Source organism: Orcinus orca, chromosome 8 (assembly GCF_937001465.1).
Source record: "Orcinus orca chromosome 8, mOrcOrc1.1, whole genome shotgun sequence".
Taxonomy (NCBI): domain Eukaryota; kingdom Metazoa; phylum Chordata; class Mammalia; order Artiodactyla; family Delphinidae; genus Orcinus; species Orcinus orca.
In genome coordinates, this window is record NC_064566.1 from 11,165,698 (window position 1) to 11,183,681 (window position 17,984).

A 17,984-nucleotide genomic window follows, 5' to 3' on the forward strand; every position below is an offset into this window, starting at 1 on the left:
TGGAACAAAAACTCCAAGTTCAATTACAAATTAGACAACAAAATGCTAAGAGGTTTCATCAGATTCAAATAGTTGTAGATAAAAAAGGAAAGAGGATTTTATTACTGACTAAAGATTCTAAGGAAGATTCATCACCCCCATTCAGCAGAAAGTAGCCAGAGTGGTCTTCATCCCTTTCCCCACAAGATTGTGGAATATGGACACTGACAGTGGGGAACTGTGATAAGGAACAAACTTTGTATTCTATTATAAGTTAATCACAAAAGAGATGTTGCCTATAAGCTTAAATTATACATCATGGCCCATCTCTAGGAACCCTGCCTCTCAGGTAATGAACATTAAGCTAAAATACCTTTGTTTAGCTCACAGGAAACATCCTGACCAGACCCACCTGTGAATGACTGCAGGAAGGAAGAAATGAACACATCCTCTCCAGAGACTGACTGGAACCAGGAAATGTTTGGCTTTAGTCCCTCTCCTTTTAGTATAAAAGAAGCCTGAATTCTAACTCAGGCAAGATGGTTCTTTGGGACACAAGTCCACTAATTTTTGGTTTGTTGGCTTTCCAAATAAAGTTACTATTCCTTGCCCCAACAACTTGTCTCTCCATTTATTGCCCTATCGTGCTGTGAGCAGTACGAGCTTGGACATGGTAACATTATCTTCTAGACCTTACTCTATAACTTCTGAAAGTCAGCCATTATTTGTATTTTTATTCCCTTATGTAGAAAATGTTTTTTCTCTGGCTACTTTTAAGGTTATCTCTTTAAATGGGGTTCTCAGTAGTTTAAATATATGCCCGGGTGTGGTGTTCCTTCTGTTTATTCTGTTTGAGGTTTACTGAGCTTATTCTAAGGGGGAGAATTCTAAACCCTTTAGTCTTTCCAAGTAATTTCTTTACTTATGGTAAAAAAAAATAGAGCTCTGATTTATACATCAAATCTAAACAATAGTTGTTCCTTGCTTTTGCTGCAGGTATTTATGAAAGGGGAGAGAAGGAAATAGGTATTTCTTGTAGTGATCCACCTGCCTCCCAGTTCTTAGCCAGCTGGTTTCATAGATCAGAGTTGCTGAGTGTTGACAGGACCTTTAGGACCAGAAAGCAGCTCAGCCTTCTGGAAAAAGAGCCTCAGGAGGCACTCTGCCAAGGTCTCAACGTTACAGAGCCATGTCCCTGAACATGGGACCCGGAGGGAGGGAGTCCATCTCGCACTCCACTGCCAGGCATGCAGCTTGGTGCATGAATTCTATTACGAACCTCAGCTCAGCAGTTTTTGGATCAAACAGGTTAAAGTACACTTTTCAAGACCACTATACCCAGAAGACATATTTCATCTTCTAGAAAAATCGGCCGCCTCTTTTTTTCTCTGAGGACCTCTGCAGAGACTGAATGAGAAGACAGCTTTGCAGGTGAGAACAAAGGATCATTGCTCTGAGACTCCTCATCTCCTTCTGTTTCCGCACTGAAGTGGAATGAATAAAAATGCTACTGTTGGATGTGGATAAGAATTTCTCATCTGTGTTGAGAATTATGCCAGATGAAACGGAAGCTATTCCCTTTGAGAAACCCGTATCAGGCATCTACTGTGTGTACCGCAGTATCCTAATTCTGTGAGAAGTTTTTCACTGGATAAAGACAGGCTTTTATTCTGAATTGATAAATCTGGAGCAATTTGGGAGCTTGCCATTGGTAGATGGGTGATAGAAAATGTAATAGCATCTGGGAAGGAATAGGCTGGTTCAGGTCTCAGTATATAACAGAGATTGTTGACATACTATGCAAATATGATCTTATTTAATCCTCTAGTAATGTACTAAGTTACATAGTCAGACTTTTTTCCCCCTTGGATAAATGATGCCCAGGGAAATTAAGTGCCCTGCTTAAAGTGTCAAAGAGACAAGGTAGATTCTAGTAAAAGAATTACAATACAGATGATATTAAATATGAATTTAAAACCATAAAAAAGAATGTAATTTTAAAAATCTCAGCTGTAATGCCCCTATTTTTGGTGTTTCCTTCTAATTTTTTATCTTTACATGATTTATGTAAATATGAACAGAAAAATACTTTATAGCTAGTTAGAAGTTTTGCACTGTCATTTTAATCCTTTTCATGTTCATCTTTAAGACTCTCTCATATGACAACATATATATCATAAATTTTATGTTAATGGGTTTTAGAGTAGTAAAATAATGATAGATCATAGTTTATGTAAATTATAGAGAGACACTGAGATTGTGTCCAATACTTCCCTGTTACTTAATATTGTATTGCTTTACAAACTTTTTCAGAGTATTTTTCTTCATTTGAATTGTTTTCTTTGAATAAATTCCCAGTTCTGGAATGGCTTTGTCAAAGGTTTCAAAGTGTGCTCTATAGGACTTTGCCCACTATCAATGCTGGCAACCCACTAAAATGAATCTCCTCAGTTTTAGTCAACTGCGTTTACTGAACACCATATTTGTGTTTTCAGTGTGTGTGTGCACACACGTACAGAAAGTTCTCCCAAATGTACTTGTTGATACTTTAATATCCCCAGTAAACTGGCATCAAATTGAATTTTTCATATTTTCATGTAATCTTTTTGTGAAATGCTCCTCGCTAATGTCTGATTAGTCTTTAGAAATGATACATGTCTACTACTGTCTTGATACTTTCCAAGATACGGCACAGGTACTTCTATTCTGGTCTGAGCCTTTTTTCAGAGGAGCAACTGGTAGAAATTCCCATGCCCAGAACATAGTTGGCCTTCTGCAAGTACTTGTTGAATGAATGAAGGAGTCTTTTCCCCCTTGGTAAGCAGAGTGACTAAATCGATTATGTTGATACAAATACATAGTACATTCAATCACTAAACAGACATCGAGTCCTTACTGTGTGTAATAAACATTGAGAATAATAAAATAAATCATTTGAGGCCCTGCCCAGAGGACTGATAATCTAGAAGACAAAATGCAATTTACTGTAACAAGTTGTGTGATTGAAATATGTACATAACCTTAGGGGAGTGCAGAAAAGAGAGTGATTTGTATTGTTTGGATTGAGGAAATAGAGGGAGTCAATAGGGGAAAACCTGAAATTTGAGTAAGACTTTGAAACGGGAGCAAAAGCTGGATTTAGAAGGTCTTCTGGAAGTAGAGCATAAATAAAATGAAGAAAGGCAGGAGTTGTTAAATCAGATACTGAGTTAAAGAAATATTCTGTGGTCTTCTGGGGAATAGAAGGACGACAGAGGAGACTAATAGACTTTACCTTGATAGTAAAAAAAAAAAACCTCATTTACAGGACTTAAGTAAGTCTTACCAGTCCCAGTGACTGCCCACAGCAGCTACAGTCAAGATACAAACAACACTTTAAAAATTAACTTAAAATGGGTTAAAGACTTAAATGTATTAAGACTTGAATTCGTAAAACTCCTAGAAGAAAACATGGGGGAAAAAACTTGACCTTGGTCTTGGCAATGAGTTTTTGGATATGACAACAGAAGCACAAGCAACGAAAGCAAAAAATAAAGTGGGACTATATCAAACTAAAAAGCTTATGGAGGGCTTCCCTGGTGGTTGAGAGTCCACCTGCTGATGCAGGGGACACAGGTTCGTGCCCCGTTCCGGGAAGATCCCACATGCCGCGGAGCAGCTAGGCCCGTGAGCCATGGGCACTGAGCCTGTGCATCCGGAGCCTGTGCTCTGCAACGGGAGAGGCCACAGCAGTGAGAGGCCCGTGTACCGCAAAAAAAAAAAAAATGCTTATGGAGAGAAAAAAAACAGTCAACAAAATGAACAACCTATGGAATGGGAGAAAATATTTGCAAACCAATAAGGGGTTAATATCCAAAATATGTAAAGAACTCATACAAGTCAAGAGCAAAAAATATATATTGTATATATATTTAATCCTGTTTAAAAATGAGCAAAGAAGCCCTGAAAAGATATTTTTCCAAAGAAGACATACAAATGGGCAATAGGTACATGAAAAGATGCTCAAAACAAAATCACAATAATACCTCACACCTGTTTAAATGGCTATTATCAAGCAGACAAGAGATAAGTGTTGTCAAAGATGTGGAGAACAGGGAACCCTAATGTACTGTTGGTGGGATTATGAGTTGGTGCAGCCACTATGGAAACAGCATGGAGGTTCCTATGAAAATTGTAAATAGAACTACCGTATGATCCAGTAACCCCACTTCTGGGTACATAGCTGAAGGAAATTAAATCACTATCTTGAGGAGACACCTGCACCCCCATGTTCACTGCAGGATTATTCACAAGAGCCAAGACATGGAGACAGTCTAAGTGTCCATAGATGGATGAATGGATAAATAAGTTGTGGTATATCTATACATTGGAATATTATTCAGTCATGAGAAAGAAGAAAATTCTGCCATTTGTGACATGGATAACTTGAGAGCATTATGCTAAGTGAAAACAGTCGGATAGAGTAAGACAAATACGCTATGATCTCAGTTACATGTGGAATCTGAAAAAAACCAAACTGATAGAAACAGAGAAGAATAGTGGTTGCGAGCGACCAGGGGTTGGAGGAGATGCAAAGATGTTGGTCAAAGGGTACAAACGTCCATTTATGAGATAATTGCTGGAGATCTGGTGTGTAGCATGGTGACTATAATTAACAGTGCTGTATTATGTACTTGAGAGTTGCTAAGGAGTAGATCTTAAATGCTCTCACAACAATGCAAAAAGAAATATGTGATGTGATGGAGGTGATAACTAACCTTATTGTGGTGATCATTTTGCAATGTACCTATGTATCAACTCATCACATTGTACACCTTAAACTTACACAACATTATATGTCAATCATATCTCAATAAAGGCGGGGAAAAAAGAGAGATAACCACCTCCTTAGTGGTTCTGGTCTAGACTCTCCTCCCCTCAAATCATGAAGGGACCTCCCGGTTAAATGAAGGGACTATTTTTTTCTCCCCAGATAACTGACAAAAAGTCCAGGTAAAAGGGAACACATATGCAAAATCAAAACATTAATTTGTCCAAGATTCTCCAACATGTTAAAACAGCAGGATCAAAACATGAAAAGAAGTCTTTGGTAACTGGAGCATGACTGCCAATAGACGCAAACTAATACTAGTTCCATTTCTCCAAGTACAGATTCTACCTGCTCATCCCAAAGGACCAGTGTTCCCAAAGGGTTGAGCTGAAGAGGAGCAGGCCCTGAACACAGTGACCAGAGAGCTGGGAAGACAAAGTAAGTAGAGAAGAAGCCAGCTGAGGTCAGTTTCCTAGCATTGATGAGCTAAATTCATGGATACCAAAAACAGACCGGGGATGACCTTTAAAAGAACAGTCAGGAACTTAGGTAAATAAATGAGTTTAAACAACAATGACTTTCTCCTAATATCTACAGGGTTCTGCATATTCCAAATTTAATGCCATTTTGAGTCTAACAAGAACTTTCTCCATAGTTCTTGTCAGGAAGAGTTAGCCAGTCATTCCCAGGGATATAGCAGCTGACATCTAACACCATCCTCTCTTCAATGGCCAGTTCTAGTGCAATCTCCTTTAAGAACGCTATAAGCTTCCACTGAGAAGTATTCTCTGTCTTTTGTGAATCTCGTAGGCCTTAGGCAGAACATTTGATTTGCCACAGTCTTCTGTCTACATTTTTAGTCAGCATGTTATGATCCAATTCTTCTGATCATCCTAATTTCCTACAGTGAGTCAAAATGCAGAAATGCTGCTTTATATTACATAGTAATATACACTATACACATCAGACTCTTAGGTTTAGGGATGGGCTAAGGCTCAAGAAGAGGTGAGGATTGGGGATAGGGTGATTGAATTCGTTTTCAATATCATTTGGTAATAAAAATGAGAATAATTTATATTTTAAAGCATATCAAAATGGCTGCTTCAAAATGTCATGAATTCTATAGCATTGTGATTGCATATTTATGGGATAAGTTAGCTCTTTCTATGGGGCATATGTTTGTTGTGTACGTGTTTTATTTTCCTTATTAGATTATGAGTGCTTAAACAACAGGAAATCTAAGCTCACAGTTGCTCAGAGAGTTAGTTGATCAAAATTAAGTGTATCAGTCAGGGTCCAAGCCGAAAAGTAGATTTGTTACAGGGAATCGACTGTATGCAATTGTGTGGACTAGTTCAGCAGTTTCTGTAAGGCTGTTTCTTCCCACCTGGTGCTGAAGACTGAAGTACACAGGGAAGGTAGCTGGGAAAGGAACGTGAGAGGGAAAAAGAACAAGCTGAAACCCACAGTATAAGCTGGGGCTCACGGGGCCGGAGAAACTTTGTCGGTCCTACTGACCCTGACCTTGGTAGAATGGGTGTCCCGCAGAAGCCAGGTTCCTTTGGTAAGGAGCTAAACACCCACACCTGGCCCAGGTGACAGACAAGCTGAAAGCAGATCTGGGGAGAGTGAGGCACTTGCCAACCCAGCCCCTACCTTGGGTCGTGAGTTTAGCTGCCAAACGCCTGCTGCTTCGACTCTGCCCTCCAGGTGCTCCTTAGGAATCTCTCTGTGGCCCACCCTAACTGGAAATGTGCAGAGAAGGGAATTCTGAGAAATGTAGTTCAGCCTAGCTGAGGTGACACTCACCACAGGTGTTGAGATGACAGTGAGTTCTCAATAAATATTTATTGAGCGATTGCATAAGTGAAAGACTGCATGGATGAATAAATCAATACTTAGGTTTCCAGGCTAGTCACAAAAGTCTATTTTAATGGTAATGAAGCCATACTAAGATACCGTTGAATAAAAATCAAGGCCAGACTTTGGTAAGGAGAGCCTTTATTTGAAAGGATTATTTCAAGAGTGCGGAAAAGGAGTGCTGTAACAGAAAGAGGGTATTATATCAACAGGAGAACTCTTAGACCATAACATCTGCAAACACCTGAAAGGTCAGGCAGGAAATGGTTATTCTTTTATGGAAAGGAGTAAGCAAGGTTCATGGGGGATCATTCTGAATGCCAGTGGCGGCTCTGGCTGAGCGTAGGTCACAGTGCAGAGCCCTGTGTGGAGGAGAGAAGGTTGATTAATGTGTGCTCAAGCCCATAACTTTTGTTAAGACATCAGAACACTTTGTTCTGATGGTTCAGTGGGGATGAACGGTCAAGCTAACCATTTATGAAGGAAGAGTAAACAGGGTTGCAAAGAACCCAGTTTTTCTGCCCATTTTTTAATTGGGTTGTTTGGGGGTGGGGTTGATGTTGAGTTGTTTGAGCTGTTCATTTGTTGAAGATTGGGAATTTGAAGGCTTAGTAGCTGGCCTTGTCATAGGTAACAGGGGGACATGGTGAGTCTTACTACGCCAAACGGAAGAAAGGACAGTGCTTTGCAGGAAGACATTTCAAAAACACAAACGGGTTGGAGAAGTTTCTTTAGCAATTGCTGTTTTCCAGGATAACAGGGCTTAGGTGTCTTTGTCTGTCTTGCAGCACTTCTCATCCCTTGGTTTTCGATCCTCTCTTTAGATTAAGGTACCTGCCAAGATGTTCCACTTACAAGGCCCGCAACTGCTGCAGATGTTAGAGAAATCCTTGAGGAAGAGCCTCCCTGAGTCCTTAAAGGTGAGAGTGGAACATTCTTAGGGAAAAAAGGACTAGCAACAGCCTCAGAAAAAGGTGGGAAAGAGAACAAGCATTCACTGAGCACCTACTCTGTGCCAGACACTCACTCATCTTGCATCTCATTTAGTTCACATCATCTCTCTGCAAGGCAGGTACATCATGTCTGTAGAACCAAAGAGGAAACGGAGGCTCAGTTATATGACTTGACCAAGATCACAGCAATAGTGAGTGGCAATGCTATGATTGGAATCCACTATGTTCTTTGCTGTGTGATGACCCAAAAACTTTCCCTTGTGCCCTTTCAACTCTTATGTTATATAACACTGGAAGTTTGTCCAGAACTGGCAAAGTTAATGTGTAATTTATTCTTCCCAAACAATCAAGTGCCTGATGAAAAGTTAACCATTGTGATTCTCCTTTGTAATTAATAACTGGTCAATTTCTGTTTTGTCAAACCCCAAAGGATTATTATGTTTAACCTGGGGTGAGACAGAAATTGTGTTTAAGAAGTGATCTTATACCACAGAGAAGTGTTTTTTCTTCCAATAATATATGTTGCAAAGGGACTAGGCTATTGTTAAAGAGTGCCACTGCATTATGATAAAGGCATTAATTCATCAAGGAGACATAAGAAAGGCTGAAATGTATACACCCAACAACAAAGGCTCAAAGTACCTGAGACAAAAACTGATAGAACTGAAAGAAGACATAGGGAAACACACAGGTATAAAGACTTCAACATTCCTCTCTCAGCAATTTGTAGAATAGACAGAAAACCTATAAATATATGTGAACTTATTACATATGAAATACAATGAACCAGCCTGAAGTAACTGGCATTTATAGAATACTTTCCACAACCACAGCAGAGTACATATTATTTTCAAGTGCACATGGAACATTTACCAAAGTAGACCATAATTTTAAAAAGTTTAGAAGAATTGAAATCATACCAAGCATGTCCTTGAACAATATAGAATTAAACTCAAAATTAAAAAAACCTGAAAGGTGTCTGGGAAATACCTGAATTTCTAGAAATTATATACTTCTAAATAAATCATGCTTAAAAATCACAAGTAAAATTAGAAAATATTTTAGTTGAACGAAAATAAAAATACAACTTTTGAAAAGTTTTGGGATGCAACTAAAGCAGTGATAACTGGGAAATAGATAGCATTAAGCGCTTATAATAAAAAAGAATAATGGTCTCAAATCAATGCTTTAAGTTTCTACCTTAAAAACTAGAAAAAAAAGTAAATTAACCTCAAAGAAAACACAATTAAGAAAATTATGAAAGATAAGAGCTGAAATCAGTAAATTTGAGAAGAGAAAAACAATTAAGAAAATCAATAAATCTAGACTCTGGTTCAGTGAAAAAAATCAATAATGTTGGTAAAGTTCTAACCAAACTGACCAAGAAATAGAAGACACAAATTATAAATATCAGGAATAGAACAGGGAGCATTACTACAAACACAATAGACATTATAAAGATATTAGGATACACTGTTTTCAATGCTGAGCTCATAAATTTCACAATGTATGTTCTGTGAAAAGCACAAATTACCAAAGGTCACTGAAGAAGAAAAATGCAAACTATATTGTCCTATATCTATTGGAGAAATTGATTTTGTAATTTAAAACATTCCAACAAAGAAAACTCCATGTCCAGATGGTGTCAGTGGCAATTTTTACTACACATGTAAGGAAAAAATAATACCCCTTCTACACAAACTCTTGCAGAATAGAGCAGAGGAGAAAACACTTCTCACATCATTTTATGAGCCCAGAATTACCCTGATACCAAAATCAGAAGTGGGTATTACAAGAAAAGAAAACTACAGAACAATATCCCTCGTGAACAGAGACTACCCTCAACAAAATACTATCAAGTCAAATCCATCAATATATCGAAAGGATAATACATCATAACCAAGGGGAGTTTATCTTGGAAATGCAAGGCAGGTTCAACATTCAAAAATCAATCAATGTAATTCACCGTATCAACAGACTGAAAAAGAAAAGCCATATGATCTTCTCTCAATAGATGCAGAAAAAAATATTTGACAAAATGTAATATTCCTCATAGAAATAAAACTCTCAGCAAACTAGGAATAGAAGGAATTTCTTCAACCTGATAAAAAGCATACTGGAAAAATCTACATCTATCATCATACTAAATAGTGAAAGAGTGACTGTTCCTCCTAAGATCGGTAACAAGGCAAGGATATTCATTCTCACACTTCTATTCAACATGGTACTGGATATCCTAGCCAGTACAATAAGGCAGGAAAAAGAAATAAAAGACATACGTATTGGAAAGAAATAAATTAGTGTTTATTCACAGATGGTATGATTGCAAAATGTAAAAAATCCTAAGGAACCTACCAAAAAGCCACCCTAAAAAGCTCCTAGATATATAACTGAGTTAAGCAAAGGCTTTAAGGTGAATATACATAATACAAAAATTGTTTTTCTATGTGCTAGCAATGAACAATTGGAATTAAAAATTAAAACTCAATACCTTCATAAGCAACCTCCCCCCCCCAAAAAAAAACCAAGAAACAACAACAAAAAAAAACCTTAGGTATAAACTGTTCATTTACAAGGCTTGTCTCTAAAATAAATCTCATTTTCTTTTGTTGCTGAATCACAGCTCTGGACTTCTCAGGGCAGCATGAATATGATGTATAATTCAGTATAGTCAATTACACTGACCCTGCTGATGGGAAACCTGGAAGGAATAGCATCATATTACACCTTGTTTTACCTTTTTCTGGTGCTCTGACACCTTGTATAGGGAGCGTGTGTAGACTCAGCCATGAGTGCTGAGTGTAGCCCAGAGACACTGATCCTTCTGACTGAGGTAGGGTAGGGAACTGTCGAGAGGAACAAGGTCAGGAGTCAGACTGCTCTGACCCCACAAATGCATTGGTTTCTGGGTAACACTGCAAAAAGTAAACATCTCTAAGTCTCAGTGCTCTTGCATGTAAAATGAGTAAAACTGGAAAGTAAATACTCTCGGTAGACATTCCTCAACCTTAAAGAGGGTTATGATTACCTTGCAGAGCTGTTGGGAGGATTAAATAAAATATGATAAAAATTTATAGCCAACACTTCTAGAACACTTACCAAATGTCAGGAACTACACAAAGTGCTCGACATGAACTCAAAAGTCTAACTCAAAAGTCCTTTGGGGCTTCCCTGGTGGCGCAGTGGTTGGGAGTCTGCCTGCTGATGCAGGGGACGTGGGTTCGTGCCCCGGTCCAGGAAGATCCCACATGCCGCGGAGCTGCTGGGCCCGTGAGCCATGGCCGCTGAGCCTGCGCGTCTGGAGCCTGTGCTCTGCAACGGGAGAGGTCATGGCAGTGAGAGGCCCGTGTACAGCAAAAAAAAAAAAAAAAATGACTATGTAGATTTGTGTTTACTGACATGGAAATATGCTCATAGTATAGTGTGTATGTGTACGTATGGGGGGGGGAATAGATGTTAAATTAATATGTATTAGGTAATTTCATGTTTAAAAACAATGTGTAAATAAACAGAATCAAATGGAAAGAGAACACTAAATTCTGCAATGTGATAGTAGATGATTTTTGATTTATTCATTTTATTTATCTGGATTTAAAAAAATATTCATATAATATTCTCATTGTTTGACCCCAAAATCTAGAACCTAGTAGAACCTGAAGATTGAACTGAATGCCCTATTAGGTACTTACCCTCATTTCATAGAAACAAACTTTGAACTGATCAAACGCAAGGCACTTTGCCAACCCTTCCTAATAAGCTGACCCTCTCACTTTGTCCGGATACTGCAGGTTTATGGGACCGTCTTCCACATGAATCAGGGAAACCCATTCAAGCTAAAGGCCCTGGTGGACAGGTGGCCTGATTTTAATACAGTGGTTATCCGCCCTCAGGAGCAGGTAAGGTGCTAGATGTGGAATGAATTTGCATCTATGTTTGTATTCACTATGAACCTACCATGTACCTTGCAATGTGGTAGACCCTGGGGATACCAAAATGAATTGCAGTGATAGTGAACAAGTCCCTGTCCTCAAGAACTTCACGGCCTGGAAGGAAACAAAGACAAGCAGATAAATTACAACATGCTTTGAAAATGTACAAAAACATACGAGATACAGAAGTAGCACTGACCAAGAGATGATTAAAACTGTAGATGTCAGGGGATGCAGGGAGAGGATCAGAGAGCCTTCATAACAGACATTTCATCAAAACTGAATTTTGAAGAATAATAGGTTTTTGACAGGTTGACAAGAGCAGAGATTGCATTCTAAGTAGAGAAAATAACACCCCAAAATATGTGAAGTTAAACATGAATAATGTCAAGGAAATATAAAGAATAAATTACAATGCTTGTATCTGGGAATATATTTTCAGTACCAGACTTTTAAAAATCACTCAAACTAAGTGGTTAATCTGTTTCAAATATAAATATGTTGCAAGCCTATTGCAAATATAAAATAAAAATTCATCTCATAGTATTTTGATATAAATTATTTACAAGTAAAATTTAAATGTATAGTGACTTTAAAAAAGCAAATTAAACAGAATACAAAAATAAAGATAATTTAATTATTGAAATCTAAAAATGGAATAATATTCGCTTTTTTATGCAACTTTAAAACAGAGATTGTTGGTGGTATTAATGCTGAGGGCATTTCTGTGCAACACCTTCCAGCTATTCTACCCTTGTTGGGTAGTTGTGCTCTCCTTCCTTTGCCTTCAAAATAAATCTCACCCTTTATTTGTTAATTTTGAGCAGATCTTATTGAGCAAATTTCGCATTTCCGTTTTGTTGGGAATATGAATTATTTTGTAAACAATAGTGCATTGTGGGTTACATTTTAAAGACATCACGTGTCTTCACTCTGTATAGCTTTATCACATGTAAGAATTCTAATACAAAGTTACCTGTGTCAATTTCAATATTGTTTTCATAATCCATTTGTTCTGAGACTCTTTGAAACAGAGTAACATTTACTCTTGCAATGGAAACTTGTCTTTGACAAAAATTCCTTCCTTCTCCTGAGGATTACAGAATTACTGAAGAATGCTTTGTAAACTGGTACGTGTTTGGCTGATTTGAAATTGTAATGTAACATATAAATACCTAGTTCATCAAGTTTTTCTTACTCATAAGTGGAATAATTCATTAAATCCTTTACTTAGTCTTATGATGTAAATGATTCAGGAATGATGATAGTACATCAAGAAGAATATCAATATTTAGGTTTGTAAAACATCACTGTATAATAAATACCAAGCACAAGTATTCCAATCACTGGGTAGAGTCAATTTGATTTATTTATATTACCCAACCAAACAGGATATGGCAGATGACTTTGATCACTACACCAACAGCTACCAAATCTATTCTAAGGACCTCAAGAACTGTCAAGAATCCCTTAGCACATCAGACGTCATCAACTGGAAACAACATTTGCAGATCCAAAGTATGTAAGGGATCTGGGATATGTGCTGGCTGCTAGGACTGCTCATATCTATGTACCCGTAGGGTCACTTTTTATCCTGAGTACATCCCCCTACAACCTTTATTTCTTTTTACCAAACTCCAGACACTCAGCTTGATGTTCATTCTCTGTATCAGCTGCCACCACCTCTTCAGTGGAGTTGAATTCAAGCATTACAAACTCTAAGGTTCCTTTAAGAACATGTGAGTGATGCAAGTTCTCGTTACCGGAGGATTCATGATATATTTTTCAGTCATATTCAGGATCCCTTAGGGTGATTGGATGTGAGAGCAGAGCTCCCCCTCTGGCCTTCCATTCCTAGAATTAGAATGATAAGTCCTTGTGCCACAGAGCACTACCCCAGTCACAAGAACACCTGTCATTGTTGGAGTCAGACTCCCTTGGGTGATATCCTTGCTCTGCCTGTGACTTGCTTTGTGATCTTGTGCAAGTGATGTAACTTAACTATTATTCAGTTCCCTCACATATAAAAAATGAAGATAATTAAAGTACCTAAAACATAAGGTTAATGTAAGGATTAAATGTGGTATCAGACCAATACCTGGGCATGTAGTATGTGAACATGCAAGGTTGCCTACTGTTTTCTAAATACCAATTCTCCTTGATTTCACAGTACTATAGTCAGGATTTCTAGTATTATCTCTGTATTGCAGAAGAGAAAACATGCTTAGGTAGCTACATGGCCATGGTCACGTGGTCACTTGCAACAGCAGAGGCAACATCGTCTGACTTTAAGTCCTGCATAGCTTCTGTTGGGAAGCTTCGTGAAGCATCTGAATGGACAATTGCTTCTCTCCTAACTTTATCCCTCTCTAGGTTCACAGTCCAGTCTGGATGAGGTGATACGGAATCTTGCAACCACTAAATCCGTTCAGGTCAAGCAAACGCAATGCATTCTCTATGTGATGTCTGAGACAGCGAGGAAACTTCTTCCTTCCCTGCCGGAGACAAAGAACTTACCTGCTGGACATGGCAGACCCAAAGCCATGTGAGTTTGAAAAAAGACGCTCTGCACTATTCACATCTTTCACTATTGAAGTAGCCTCCCAACTTCTCCCCTTATATTCCCTCTTGTCTCCCTACAGTCCATTTCCAGGGTGATCGCTTTTAGTAGGGAATGTGGATTATGTCCATTCACCTGCCAAGAAGCCATTGAGGTTTCTCAGCATACTTTTTTTTTTTTTTTTTTTTTTGTGGTACGCGGGCTTCTCACTGCTGTGGCCTCTCCCGTTATGGAGCACAGACTCCGGACGCGCAGGCTCAGCGGCCATGGCTCACGGGTCCAGCCGCTCCGGGGCACGCGGGACCTTCCCGGACCGGGGCACGAACCCGTGTCCCCTGCATCGGCAGGCGGACTCTCAACCACTGCGCCACCAGGGAAGCCCTCAGCATACTTTTAATAAAACCAAACTCCTTTATGGACTTTCAAGGTCCCGTAAGACCTGGAACCCATCACCTTTTGGACTTCATTCTGTCCCTCTAGCTGACTCCCACCAGCAGCTCTGGCCATCTTTCTGCAGCTCGATCTCATACATTCACACATGCATTTGCACTTTGTCTGCCTACAGTGTCCTTCCCTGTGATCTTCATATATTTGCCTCTTTCTGCCATTCATACTCTCAAATGTCATTTCCTCAGAGGGGTCTTCTCAGAGAACCTTGTCTAAAACCACCGCCTCCCATAAGTCTTCAACTGCAAAACCCAATTTTTATTCTTTATTGCATTTATCATTATCTGAAATCAGCCTGTTTGTGTATGTACTGACCTGTTTGTTCCTTGACCCTCTCCCCTACAACGTTTCAAACTCCACAAGTGCAGTGACCTTCTTTATGTTGTTCACTGATAGATCCTCAATACCAGACTGAACACATAGCAGATGCTTGAAAAATACGCATTTAATGAGTTCACTTCACAGAGCAAAAGTTTTCCAGTAAAGAGAAGTTAAACAAATTATATATTTTCCCCCATTGATGTCCAGTCTAACACTGAATAGAACGGAACACTGATGGTGGAGATTTGAGCTGGAGATGCCCAATCATATGACCCTCTGTGTGTTAATGTACCTGGAAAAGCTTTATTCACATTGTATCACATGTGATACCTGAAAAGCACCTGCACATCTATAATCTCATTTGATTCTCCTGTCCACCCCATGAGATAGACAAGGTAGGAGATATTATCCCTAGTTTCCTGACGGAAAATAGGCTCAGATAATGAAACAGCTTGTTCAGGTCCCATGGATGGTTAAGCGCATAATGGGCTTGAGTCTAGATCTCCTAGTTCCACATGGTGGGCTCTTTCTAGGACCCCCCCCCCCCCACCGAAGCCTCTTTACAGCCTGCAGATGCCTTCAGATTCAGTGTTCTGTACTTCGGGGGCCGCCTGCATGCCACATCACTCCCCCTCTCTGGACTTCATTCAGTTCCCACAGTGGCCAAGGACCCTCTGATGCCAACATTCTAAGATTCCGTGATTCTAAGCTCTGGCTTTATATACAGCTTGCTAGCATGCGCTTTGGGGCACTTGCCTATTTTCTGTTTACTATTTTTCTTATCTGTAAAATGGGGGTGATATCAATTCCCTCATATTAAGGGGAGAGTCACTGCATTGCTGAAAGGACCAATACTTAATTTTTATGTACTTCTTATTGTTTATGGGCACAAGTCCTAGGTACTCATGATGTAATTGCTCTTATATCAGTATTTTTGGAAGGTACTATTAATATCCCTGCTTTATAAAGAAGAAATGGAGGCAGAGAGACGTTACATTGCCTGCTCGAGATCACACAACTAGCCAGGTTATGAATCCCGGCGGTCTGGTTGCAGAATCTGTACCTTTACCTGTGCTCTCATTTGCATTGTCTGAAGACAATTTGGGGGCAAACAAATATGATACTCCACAGTGTGTGTGATTTATGGACTGTTCTTTTTCCTTCTTCTCAATAGTAACCAAGAGATGTTTAAACTCTCATCCCTGGATCCTACCCACGCTGCCATGGTGAATAAATTCTGGCATTTCGGTGGCAATGAGAGGAGCCAGAGATTCATCGAACGCTGTATCCGGACCTTCCCCACCTTCTGCCTGCTGGGGCCTGAGGGGACCCCTGTGTCCTGGTCCCTGATGGACCAGACAGGAGAGGTGCGGATGGGGGCCACCCTGCCTGAGTACCGGGGCCAGGGTCTCGTCTCCCATATGTTGTTTGTCCACAGCCATGCTCTGGACAAACTCGGCTTCCCCGTATATAACCATACAGACAGAGCCAACAAAATCGTACAGAAAATTAGTCACAATCTGCAACACGTCCCCATGCCCTGTGATTGGAACCAGTGGAACTGTGTGCCTCTGTGAAGCAGCCACGAACCCAAGACAGTGCTGGGTGGGCTGGTCACATGGCAAGAGATGCTGGCGGGGGGGTGGGGGGGACAGAAAGAAAGAATAAACTGTAATCAGCAGTAAAGCAGTGTGTGTTGTTTGGGCTCTGGGGAAGCAGCGTGAGTGGTCAACAGAACCACCAGAATCCCTTCTCCCAAATCACTCATGAATTTCCCTTTGGGTCCAGCAGACCTTCCTACTTCCTCCACATTCCAACCGCGGCAACCACCATTCTATTCTGTGAGTTCAACTTTTTATTTTTGAAGATCCCACGTGTAAGTGATATCATGCAGGATTTCTGTTTCTGTCTGGTTTATTTTACTGGTTCACAATTTTCTTCTAATACATATGGCTAGTAATAAGGAATCAATAAGGAATAAATGCAACCCACTGCTCTACTGGTGCCATTATTCTTCTTTCTAGCACCATCATATCTATCTCTACTTAGAACGTGTACATGGAATGCAGAGTAAGACAACTTAAGTACTATAGCTTGTCATATCACAATAGCAGGACAATTTAACATCTTGTTTTCCGGAAACAACACACATGCAAAAAGAAAATTGTTATTTAACAATAACTGTTCAAACGTATGTGGCAGAGATACTTTGAATTTGAGGTAAATCAGGAAAAATCTATAAAATTGGATCGAATTTGTGGGATTTTATCACACATAACATTTGTACATTCTGTGAACTAGGTTAAATCTGTAAATATTGAATATGACTTTTTTTTCTAAATTGACAAGATAAAAAAATTGGCATGTTATCAACTTGTTTCAAGGTGCAGGATGAATATGAATTACTTGTATCAAGACAAGACTACTCTAGGTAGAAAGGGATACTTCAAATGTAATGTTCTTTCGTGTGTAAAGAGGAGTTTTACAATTAATATCAGCCATTATTCTCATACCAAGCTGTAGGACATTTTATACAATTTAATAAAGGACTTTACATACTGAAAACCCTCCAACTAACATTGTATGTTATGCACTAGTGTGCTGTGCGGTTTCAGAAAACTAAAGCTTCGAAAATGTTCAGGAAGATGACTTTACTCTCAACTTTCTCTTGTAGTACAATCCACCCTTCGAAGAGTTCAGAAAGGAAACTGAAAAAATGTTGCATTGTCATCAAATATATTTTTAAGATAATGAATTTTTTGTCTTCCTCAAAAAGGAATTTGAGAATAGAATAGTGCATTAGGTACTAGTCTCTAGTGGTATGCATCTATATATTTATGTATATATATTTTTTTCCTCCAAGACACAGGAATTTAAAAAAATTCTCACATCTCAATAAAGCCATGAAACAACAAAATTCTCACATCTCTAATGAATTAGTGTAATCATAGGTATGATTATCAGAGAAGAAAGACACTGAGGATGTACCAGTGGTAGAAAAAAAATAAGAATTCTCCAAGCTGATACATCAAGGAAGAAGCCCTTCCTTATTTCGGGAGATGACCTGAAATTCTGTTGGTCTAAGACAGCGCTTCTGTATGACATCTGCAATCAACATTGCATCA

At 39.1% G+C, this 17,984-nt stretch overlaps 1 protein-coding gene across 1 annotated transcript; it reads left to right on the forward strand.

Annotated features, from left to right (window-relative positions):
• The first annotated feature begins 1,178 nt into the window (after positions 1-1,178).
• LOC101287278 (glycine N-phenylacetyltransferase) lies at positions 1,179-16,490 on the forward strand. Its single transcript, XM_033413398.2, has 7 exons — positions 1,179-1,410; positions 5,131-5,227; positions 7,474-7,569; positions 11,391-11,498; positions 12,923-13,049; positions 13,905-14,076; positions 16,034-16,490. The coding sequence occupies exons 3-7, from the start codon at positions 7,492-7,494 to the stop codon at positions 16,434-16,436; spliced, it is 888 nt and encodes a 295-aa protein (XP_033269289.2). The 5' UTR covers positions 1,179-1,410; positions 5,131-5,227; positions 7,474-7,491; the 3' UTR covers positions 16,437-16,490.
• The last annotated feature ends 1,494 nt before the right edge of the window (positions 16,491-17,984 follow it).